General features: G+C 52.5%; 1 protein-coding gene across 1 annotated transcript; it reads left to right on the top strand.

The window, feature by feature from the left end:
- Positions 1–4,829: 4,829 nt before the first annotated feature.
- NEUTE1DRAFT_90387 (uncharacterized protein) lies at positions 4,830–11,131 on the top strand (the record flags this gene model as incomplete). The annotated part of the gene is made up of 2 exons (XM_009857616.1): positions 4,830–5,402; positions 5,492–11,131. 2 exons carry the CDS (start codon positions 4,941–4,943, stop codon positions 10,859–10,861), a joined length of 5,832 nt encoding a protein of 1,943 aa, XP_009855918.1.
- Between the last annotated feature and the right edge of the window lie 582 nt (positions 11,132–11,713).

Below are 11,713 nucleotides of genomic sequence, written 5' to 3'. Positions count from 1 at the left end.
CCCCCCCCCCCCCCCCCCCCCCCCCCCCCCCAACCAAGAGTTTAGGGGCCGTCTCGGATTGTCACTTCCTTACTGACCGTTTACGCTGTTTTGTAAACCATATTGTTGCAGTGGCCTATAGTAGTTCGTGATGGTTTAAAGACAAACAACAGGTGTCGCCTCGATGGGTACTATCTAGACACGCATCGTTGTGGCGTTCATTTATTCAGTATGGCATGTTTGATACCACAAATCCAAGCCCCCTCCTTGCCCATGGCGTAGTGAGTGTGACGTCTGTGCAATTCTAGTGGTCCCATTCTGAGATGGAAAACGTACGGTGTGCTTGAATTCGTCTCCTTGTGCTGCCCTGAGCGACACAACCAGCATTATGTAAGCGAGAAGGGATCGGGGAAGCATTTGAAAGATGGTAGGTACGTTTGTCAAAAGGGCGACAAATATACTCGCTGATCAGGTCAAAGTGGCCAAGGCCGGATGGATCGGTCTGGATATCATAGCTGCACCGCGAATATTTGGTCAATTGCTACGTGAAAGTCAGACGGTCGATTTTGTAGACCTAACGTGTAGTTGTTTTGTCTGGGCCCTCCTTTGTCTCGCTCCAGGCCAACTCATATATTCACGGGATTCATTGATGCTTCGTAGCCCTACAAAGCCGGGAAGTCTCTGGGCAGTGGGCACGGTTACTGAAAAGAAATCAACGTTGTGGTTTTAATAGTCTCGATTCTTTTTAGCCATCCCCCTTTATGGACTTCGAAGAGGCTATCTTTGTAGTTCAAACTAGGGACCATTAAACTTCTCTTCGCATGTAGGCTTGTAGTTTTGTTTCTATCAGGCTTCTTTTGGCCTTCCCCCAGCTGTTCGGTTTAGTTCGGAGAAGCCCCAGGCCAAAGCGTTCGAGATCCCTTCTTGGATAGCTTTTTCAAAGAATGCAAGCAGGTGCCACACCATGGCCAGACGTGGCCGACTTCAGCTAGGATGGTAGAAGAAAATGAGGGGTTAACGATCATGGTTAGCTAAATTAATAGGCTGTCCATTGATCTGGTCCCTTAGTCCCTACTAGTCTAGAACAGTTTCTTTCCGAACGCCGTCATGTACAGATACTGCCATGTATGCGTGCGAAGTACAGCAACGCAGATCTATAATACTGAGACAATGTCTTGGGAGGAACGCGGCCTGTCACCCTCACCCCCATCAACTGGCGAGTTGTGGATCCACAGCCTGAACTCACATCAGTTGCCTCTCGAGGAGTACTCAACGTAGTTGCTACGAGAGGGTAGATCTTTGATAGTCCAGAGAGGGATTGGTTGAGTCCTCATCGAATTCCGTGACCCAACGCTGCTTTTGACGCCGCTTAGTCACCGCTGCCTTTTGCCAGATCGCTTGTAAGCAGCTCGAAGACGATTCATCAATTCCGTTGACAGCGGGAAGAAGCGAGCAGCCAGACTGTTGAGCAGCCCTACCTATCTGTGCTTGGAAACAGGAATATGAAGAGCCCTCGCTGGCCTGCTTAAGCTGCGCGAAAAAAAGAGGCCAAGGGAGGTATCTCCGGCTTGGCCTATCAAACAAAGGTAGCGCGTTGCTCAAGGTTTTTGAGGATGACGAGATCCGATTCGCAAAGACCGTGGCAGTCATACCTTACGCGACGTATGCAGACAGGCACGTACTTGGGAAGCCGGAGGTCCCTCGAGTGTGCCATGGCTCAAGAGCCTATAGGCAGGGCATTCTCGTGCAACGGCGTCATGCAGGACGTGGTGGCTGGCATCACCTCAGCCGGCAGAAGCCACCATCCGCACACGATGATGCCGTTGGAAGCTGGTGGATGGAAGAAGTGGAAGTGGAAGTGGAAGTGGAAGAAGCGAGAGTGAGACTCTGGCTGCAGCATCGCATCCATCCTGGCTTGTCCAGCTTGCCGAAGGGATCCGTCTCAAGATAGATGGAGATGTAATAGGACGTCAGGTGTTTGAACCTCGTCGTCCCTTTTCCTTATTGATGGTATCCCGGGGATCTACGCTGAGATCATCGTTGAGACTGGGGACTGGGGAAAGAGGAAGAAGAAACGACGGAAGCGAGGCAGGTGGAGATGCAAGACAACGTGACCCGTCTGAAAACTTACCTCTGAGGTAGCATGTCACAGGCGATGTTATAGTTGACACGGTGGGATATGGCGGGGTAGCACCTGGGAAGAAGGGAAAGCGCCATCCTCTTTCTCACCGCTCACGGCAAGTACTGGTGAAATTCTATGTTGTTGGAATCACCAGACATTATTACCTCGTCTGTCAATTCAGTTATCAATGTAACGTCGGTTCAGTATAAGGGAACTCCATAACCCCAGTGGTCCGTATTCTGAATCAACGATGACAACTCAAACTGATCAGCTTGTTTGACCCAGGAAGCAAGATAGCAAACCACCTTTACATGACCTGTGCGCTGCTGCTTGCCTCTGTAGTGGTCAAGAGATAGAGGTAGCATACCTATACAAGCTTAGGGGGGGCTTTGAATCAAACAAACAGCACCGTTCGATGATGGGCAGATTGTGAGGGAAAGTGGTTGGTTGAATGGTAGCGTGACCTGTACCACCCCAAGATACCTCTAGGTAGGAAAGAAAAAAGAAAGAAAAAAAATCAACAGCCCCTGACTCTCCGTTATTGATGGTTCCGGAACCTCAACGTCGACCCCAGATTGTAGGCCTTGGACGGGGTAATCAATGACCAAGAGTCCCAGTCTCAGAGTGGGTGGTCCATGATACAGCAAGTCCCGTCCCGTCATTAAAGGTACTGTAGGTTGTCACGTTGTGTCCCGTCAAGCGGCCAAGTAAGTAGGTGCGCGTGTGATTGGCCAGCTTTGAGCTCATTCCCCCGCTCTCGAACGAAGCAACTCAGCATTGGATGCCCGACACCCATGTTCTCGCCTCGTTGTACATACCCTCAATCGCGCTGTCCTGCGTAGGTGGGGTATTGAATATCTGATATATGGTATACCTACAAACGACCGTTTTCGCGATTCGGTAACTAGGCAAGCCGTCATATATCAGCGCCAACTCCTACGTTTGGCTCAAAGCCAATTTTGTTTAGTGTTTCATCACAGCTTTACGAAAAGCCACTCTATCGTGGGGTAGTAAATTGGGAAAAGCACCAGTGAATTCAACGCGCCCAAAAGGGAACTCTTGGCTCAGGTTACTTTTAGGTCGAGTTGTGGAGAAGAAAGTCGGTTACTTGGGTCTTTGGTTTGGCTTGCAAGGCGTACGCGGACAGCTACCTGTCGTTTTATGTTCCGGATAAGCGTTTCATGTAGGTGCGTACCATAGGTACCTAGGTGCTGGCGGTACGTAGGTAGAGGTACCTACTCGACGTAGCGCAGGTGATCACGTAGTGAACATAGTGACGAATTAAAAAAAAAAAAAACGGTGTGCTTGGAGAGGTCCCGTTGGACTGTTCTCTTGGGAGTCTTGGGTGTTCCAATGCCGGGACAGGAAACGCAACGACCTGAGAAAGCACAGCACGCTTTACCTTGTCCGAGCGAGGGGGGAAGACGCAGTGGAAGTTTTTGTTCCGTGTAAATCAGCGAGTCGGTCCACCGCTTCCACCCCGTTGAAGTTTTTGTCAGGTATCTCGCCATCTCACATTCTTTTCCTTCCCTTCTCGCTTGCTGTCAATCGATTATATCTTCTTCTCCCTGTACCCATTAACTTGTCGGTGTTTGGAGAGCAGAAAGAGAAACTGCCGCTGTCACGGACGGGAAGCGAAACAAAGAGAGCCCCACTTTACACTAGCTTCCTTCCATTCTGGAACCACGGGACGGGGGCGGCTCCTCTCGAGCGAGTCACGACGGCAGTGGGCGGCCACTTCTCGCACTTCGGTGGACCGGGCGACGGCAACACCACCGCGGATTGTCCGCGGCAACAGCTGGAGTCCACCAAGTCCACCAGAGCCCACCTTCCATCCTTCCTGCTCTCTGGGCACATCCTTGCGACGACTGACGACTCCGACTCCGACAACACCGACATCATCCATTATCGGGCCATACCTTAGCTTATCCCCGTTGATTCTGTCCGTCTTTTCGCCCACTGCACAGAAACTCGATTCGCGCATCACGGAACACGGAGTCGGCGGCTCCCAGCGCTACTACATACCCTCGCAATCTTCCAATTTTCCAATCTTCCAATCCAAGCTTCGTCTCGCTTGCCCAAAATTGACCGCACACTCACTTTCCACTTCCTGCAACCCCTGTTCGTTCAAGGCGTGCCACTCATCCATCCACTGTTGTCGACAACCACCATCACCACAACCTACCGTCGCTCGACTAGTAGGTCGTGCAAGGACGCTCAGTCCATTCTTTCACGATTCTGCAGTCCATACTGCCTCTTCCGCCTTCACGTGCTGAGCGACTGGAGCCTACACACATAGTGCATCCCGTCTGACGCAAGACGGTCTACCCGACGCCAGTCGGTCCACTGCCCGCCTGGGCCCGATTCCCGTCCTGCGACTGCTGTAACCTGCACCGTTCGGCGCTGGCCCAACAACCACGGTTCAACGACACCTCAACCTCCCACCCTGCCCGACCACGACCACGAACACCGGCCTACCGCATTCCGACGACATCTAGACCACCGCGCATCAGACGACGGCGATACACTCAGGTCAAGAAAACACATTATGTCTCAGGCTCCTGCTGCGCTCTAGCTCTGGCACGTCTGCCAGACAAGCCCTCGGCTCCACCCCGGACGTCCTTCGACAAGACAACGAGAAGCACGCACGCCAACCATACGAGTCTAGCCTCAGCTTCCACCTCCTCAGTTTCCGAGCCCCTTTTCCACGGAAATTTGCCCGCCGCCGCGTCCTTCCGCCGAAAGATTTGAAAGCTGCCGACCTCTTATCGCCTCACCCTAACATCGTGTCAGATGGTTCTACGATAACCTGACCTCCCCGTCGTCCAACTCAGTCACCATGGAGGAACAATCCAAGGCCCCGAGCCTGCTGGCTCCGCCGGCCGTATCGTCGCTCAGGACTGGCAAGATGGAGCGATCACTCAGCGAGAATATCCGCGAGGAGAGAGAGGACCTTCGAGAGGCCGCCGAACAGACCCTCAACGTCATCATGGACCTCAACCTGGACGGAACTATCCGATGGGTCAGCCCTTCGTGGGTTGATGTGATTGGAACCCAACCCGAACAAGTTACAGGAACTGCTATCACAGACCTGATCGTCAGCGACAACAAGTCCATCTTTGCCGATGTCATCGAAAGCATGCAAAGGGACGATTCAAAGTCAAAGTTCATCCGCTTTGCTGTCAAGGTCGGCCCACTGTCGCGGCTACTCCCGCTTGAGCAAGCAAAGGAGCCGACAATTATCGACGTGGAGGCACAAGGTATCATGGTCTATGATGGTGCATCTGGTAAAGACAGCCATGTAAGTGAACACCAATCATGTTTAACAAAGTGGACATATGTTAGGGGAGCCGGCAAACCAACTGGATCTAACTCCATCATCCTTTGCAGACCATGTGGATGATACGGCCGTGGGTAGCGCCGCGTGAGATCAAGATCGATCTACCAGCCTTTATCGTAGAATCTCTCGGCTCAGGAGCTGAGGTTCTCGCTAGCTATCTTACCCAACTTGCAGAGTCCGGACTGGATGACCCAAATGGCCATCCTCCACCAGCGCCAGTGCTCTGCCGTATTTGCGAACGCCAGATCCCGCCTTGGTGGTTCGAAAAGCACACCGATTTGTGTCTACAGGAGCATCGAGCGGAAATGGATGTTCAGATGACCCAGGAAAGTCTCATTGATCACCGTCACGCCATTGTCAAAGTACTCGACGCCCTCGAGGCCCGTCATAGCCGCACTTTGATTGGAGACCCTGCCAATTTGCCGATTGCCGAGTACAAAGGCATGCCCATTGGTCCTCCAACATCCACGACATCGTCCCCGGGGACATCATCGCCAAGTTCAAACGCCGGCCGGTCGAGGGACAGATCATCTGGATTCGGACATTCGAGAGCCAGATCCTTTGCTATCCGTCGGCCGCAAGCCCGAATTGTTGAGCTGCTCCTTGATCTATGCGACACTGCGATCGAGATTAGCACCCCTGCCATCAAGGAGACCACACAGAATCCGGCAGAATTTCGTACGCAGTCACCCCAGTCAGAGGGCCGTATTTCCCAGGTGATGCAATGGGAAACACCTGGCACGAACACACTCGAGCAAGAACAAGGTCTTGCGTTGCTCTGTACTGATACGGAGGCCGTTGCTAAGGCCAAGGTTGAAGCTGTCTTCCGCCATCGCAGAATTCTCGAGTATGCCGAGAGGATTCGAATCGAATTTGCCATCGTGGTCCAGGAGTGTATCGATGAGGCTATGCGCAGGGCTGCCAAGATTGCCGCTGGTCGACTTAGTGACTCTACTGAAGAGGAGGAAGAAGAGGACTTCGAGCAGACTGAGGACGAAGAAGCAACGTCTGCACAGGAGGAGGGGATATTCCCTGGGTCCTTCGATGCTCCTTCGACACTGGCAATGGCTTTGGAAAAGGCCCACATTTCGGGAGAGCGCCCCAGCCGCCGATTATCAATATCAATCAAGTCTACTCGATCTAGCAGCCCAAAGGAATGTCCCACGCCTCGATCTAATCGGGGTACACTTGGTAACCTTGCCAGCGCAACCCAATCGAGACGAGAATCCATGCTTTTGGAAAGCGACGCTGGCGACAGTGATGGCGGAAGCATCAGATCCTCGTCTGTCGCCTCGAGGATGCCAACCCGAACAGAATCGCCGCTGTCTGAGTTTAGCGACCTTCGCCGGCATGCAAGTTCGCGACAACGTAATCGAAGGAGCCTCATTCTTCCAGGAACAATATCCCCTCGAAGACAAGAATCCCCGTCGCGAAATGGACCACCATCGTCACCCCTCCGACTTCACAAACCGCGTAATTTGCCTTTCCCTTCTGACAGCCTGGTCTCGCCCGAAGCATCACCGATGCTACCGAGTAGTGAGTTTACTTCTCCAACCCCTCCCAGTATTCATCATCACCGGCGACAATCCTCAGCAGCCGTGTCTGCATCAACCGGGGATCTTGGTTTCAAACCCCCACCCTCGCCTCGTCTCAGCGCGGTTGTTGGCGCTCCGCAAGCCAAAGCAGTTCCTCCATCAATCAAGGACTTCGAGATCATCAAACCCATCAGCAAGGGTGCGTTCGGAAGCGTCTATCTATCCAAGAAGAAGTCAACCGGCGAATATTTTGCGATCAAGGTCTTGAAGAAGGCCGACATGGTAGCCAAGAACCAGGTCACCAATGTCAAGGCAGAACGTGCCATCATGATGTGGCAGGGCGAAAGCGACTTTGTCGCCAAGCTGTATTGGACGTTTTCGAGTAAGGACTACCTCTACCTGGTCATGGAATATTTGAATGGTGGCGACTGCGCGTCATTGATCAAAGTACTGGGGGGTCTCCCCGAGGACTGGGTGAAGAAGTATCTCGGTGAGGTTGTTCTCGGTGTCGAACACCTCCACAGTCGGGGCATCGTTCACCGTGACCTGAAGCCCGACAATCTGCTTATTGACCAAAAGGGACACCTGAAGTTGACTGACTTTGGCCTCTCGCGCATGGGTCTCGTTGGTCGACAGAAGCGTGCTCTTAACAATGGCGCTGACGCAGCTCCGGACTTGCTCAAGCAAGGCCCTTTTGTTCGGTCCTCTTCGATCGCATCATCTCGTTCCACTTCTCTCGACGTTCATGCTCGCAACCCTTCCCCTCTGTCGACCCCACAAATGACGCCGAGCGACTATGGTGCGGGCCTAGGACAGCCATCCTACTTCAACCTCGGGGTGTTATCTCAAGAACCTCGGCGGTTATCCGCAAACCGCAGTGACAGTGGCGGTAGCGAAGCACTGTCGCATATGCTTCCAAATCTGTCCCTGAACGACACCCTGTCCGTCCCGCCTCAAGCCATCCAGTCTCCTGGCGAGCGTAGCGAAGCCGACGAGGGCACAACCCCCGACTTCGTCTCGCTCTCCCACGCAACCACGCAAAGCAACATAGACGCCAACAGAGGTACTCCTCCACAACAGCCTCATATGCCGCCGCCGAATTGGGCGCTTTTCGACCCTCAGGATACCAATCGCCGTTTTGTTGGAACACCCGACTACCTAGCCCCAGAAACTATCAGGGGAGAGCCTCAAGACGAGACAAGTGATTGGTGGTCCGTTGGATGCATCATGTACGAGTTTTTGTATGGAATCCCCCCCTTCCATGCACCTGAAGCGGAACAAGTCTTTGGGAACATCCTGGCACGCAAATTGGAGTTCCCTGAAGACAGTGATATGGAAATCTCTTCAGAGGCCAAGGATCTGATCAACAAGTTGTTGTGTTCGGATCCTCATCAGCGGCTTGGGGCGAACCGCGAAGACAAGTTTCAGTCAGGAGGTGAAGAAATACGTAGCCATCCGTGGTTCGAGGGTGTCAATTGGGAGACATTGCTGCAAGACGATGCTCAGTTCGTTCCTCAACCTGAGCATCCAGAAGATACTGAATATTTTGATTCACGTGGCGCCGTTCTCCAGTCCTTCGCAGAAGAAATGGAAGATCAGTCTTCACCTCCTAGTTCAGCCCCAGCACCTGATTATCATAACAGGCCGCATGATGCGTTGGCAAAGGTTAGGTCCCAGGTCAACTCCAACATCAACACCGTGAAACGAGGTTTGATGCCGCTTCACATCCCCCCTCATGTCCGTGATCTGAAGAGCAGACGCTTGAGCGAGCCAGTTGCTGCCGATGATTTCGGAAACTTTTCGTTCAAAAACTTGGCTGTTCTTGAGAAGGCGAACAAGGATGTCATACAAAGACTACGGGCAGAGGCTGCAGAGTCTCAGACCAAGCCCATCAGTCCTGGAGCATTGAGCTCAATCAGCAGTCCTGGCACGATTGGAGCCTTGGAAGGCAGCCCAGTAATCGCCAACCCCGTCCAAAGGACGCTCTCTGCTGCAAAAGCATCTCAGCGTCCTCAGTCTCCTTCTGGTATTGGACACTCAAACTCTCCAAACAGAGCTTCACAACCTTCCTCACCTCTCCTTGTGTCGTTTGTGGCTGGCCAAGGTGCGGAAGGTCGACGCAAGGCGTCTAGTAACTCATCCAGCCTTTCACACCAATCGGGATCATTTCAATCTACGGTGGAAGGGACACGTGTTCCACCTACTCTTCAGAAGGCGGCCACAACGACTACTGCCTCTTCCCCGTCAAACGGGCGGCTCGTCATGCCTCCTTTACCTCTGTCTCCGCAAAGGACTGTTCCTGCACACACATTCACGTCAAGTCCTCGGAATACTAGCGGTCCAGCAACAGGTCGTGCTCGCTCCCTGACTGTCGGTTCTCAAGAAGGCAGTGGAAGTCCGATATCTGCCGACATTCTGGCTCACCATAAGCGCAGGAGTCAGGTCTTTGATATGTCGCCATCGTCATCCGACACCGAGGGGGATAAGGCGAATGCGCTTCTTCGGGTACAGCGCCGGCGTCAAAGCTCCAGACGGATGTCGCAGGTTTTGGATGGTCCCATGTTTCGACCGCTAGATGTCTTGATCTGTGAAGACCACCCGGTGTCTCGCATGGTAATGGAGAAGCTCTTGGAAAAGCTCCGTTGTCGGACCATTTCGGCGTCAACAGGCCAGGAAGCCTGCCGATATGCTTTGAGCGACATCAAGTTCGATATCATCTTCATGGAGTTCAAACTACCAGTAATCAACGGCTCTGACGTTGCCCGAATGGTCCGCGAAACGAAGAACAAAAACCATCATACTCCCATCGTTGCTATCACGGCGTATCTTAAGGAACTTCATGCTCCGCATTACTTTGATTCGCTTATAGAGAAGCCGATTAGTTCTTCGAAGTTAAGTGAGGTCCTGAGTACCTTCTGCCAGTGGAAGCCCGCTTCGCCGGGTCAGGCCCAGATGTTGTCACTGGGCCTACCGCCCCCTGTACCGTCCGGTCTCAGGCAAGAAAGCCTGCGCCTGGAAGACAGCCCTGTTTCTGCATCCGGGTCTTCAAAATATACTGTCCACTCTGGCGGTAGCGTCAAAGAGGAATCAACTTGCTCAACATTCGGTGACTCCGAATCTGTTGCAACAGACGACATTCCTGTAGTGGTTAGCCGCAAGGCCACTGGTGACTGGAGTGAAGGTGGGCTAGGTATCTCAGGCTCAGAGGAGGTCCTAGTTGCCGGTGATGATGGATCCAAACCACTAGTACATGCACCGTTGTTAACGCAGCAGTCCGCACCAGCGCAGATGGAGCACTTGGCAGGCCAAACGAAAGGTCCAGTGCCACAGCGCTCACTCGAGAAGTTGAGAGCAAGGCGAGAGTCCATCGAGAAGCGCAGGCTTGAGGGCTGCATCGACTCTGCCGATGACGAGGATGAGGAGCTTGGTGCTAGCCAGGCGAATTCCGGGCAGGAACCGCACCCTGCCAAGCACCATCGCCCTAAATCCACATTACCATCGTCGAAGTTGGGAATTGAAATGATGCGGGCAAACAGCCATGATAGCATGACTGCCGCTGACTCTGAGGGCGCCAGCAGCGCTACGCTCGGGCCACCAACAGCCCAGATTGTCACTCCCACCACCGACGTGCAGATGGAACTTCCTCCACTGGTTGTTGATACTGCAGCGGCAACAATGGCTCCATACACAACTGTAGCAGACGAGGAAGCCGCTGCCGTCACTGTCTCTACGCCTCCTGACCTCAGGCCTGAGACTGAGGGCAGGAAAATCTGCCACGTTGAGCAAACACCGCGCCAATTGTCACTAGCAAAGGTGGATGAGGAGGCCGCTGAAGCAGATGAAGAGCCTACCCCTCGTCCACTTTCCCGGTCTGTGAATCAGTAGATACCTCTAGTAGTGATCGAAAGGCGCAGCCTGGTGGAATTGATCCAAACATACTACTCCAGCTAGAGATAACACAACGCATCGTTATCCACATTTTTCCTTATCCTTATGAGTGTTTTTTCTTGAGGTCATATCTGTACTTTATCCAAGCGCGGCGTTATTGGGGGAGGGGGGAGGGGGTGGTCTCAACATAGGTAGTCGGGAAGGCCTGTATCATCTACCATTCATCATCGTTCGCGATTCTTTGACATGTTTATGTCGACTTGTGTTAACTTGTGTTGTGCGTGCAAAGCGTTGTGTGACGATAGTTTGTGATGTCATGGAACTGATGTGTGTATGTTGTGTATCAACAAAAAGACCCCGACGTAGAGGTATTGGGAACGTCATGAGGCATACTGAACATAAGAGAAGTGTTACCTAAGATGCGTGACGAGTTGGGAGTGTGTGGGTGGATATGGACTTCTCCGGGCGACCAATATGAACATACTTCTCGTAACCCATAAGGACAGCAATAGGAAGAGAAGAGCCGAAGGAATGGATATCAGTGGAAAGATTGCACGTAAGCCGTAATTGAAACTGATACGGGCTTGCCGATGAAGACAGAAGGACCTCAACTGCCGTCACATGCAAAATAAAAATATTCTAAAAATTACCTACTCGGTTCAACTGACCGACATGAAGCAAGTCACGTTCATCAGAACGAATAGCGAAAACAGCGGTATTTTTCTTTTCGAAATGACTGCAGCTATGTACAAGCAACAGTGACTTACAAAAGGTTTTGACAGTACCTTTGAGAACAATGCCGTAGCAAGTCCTGAAAACCATGAAAACCAAGGATCTCTTTCTTGCTTT

This window comes from Neurospora tetrasperma (genome assembly GCF_000213175.1).
Source record: "Neurospora tetrasperma FGSC 2508 unplaced genomic scaffold NEUTE1scaffold_81, whole genome shotgun sequence".
NCBI lineage: Eukaryota > Fungi > Ascomycota > Sordariomycetes > Sordariales > Sordariaceae > Neurospora > Neurospora tetrasperma.
This window is presented reverse-complemented; position numbering and strand designations above follow the sequence as displayed.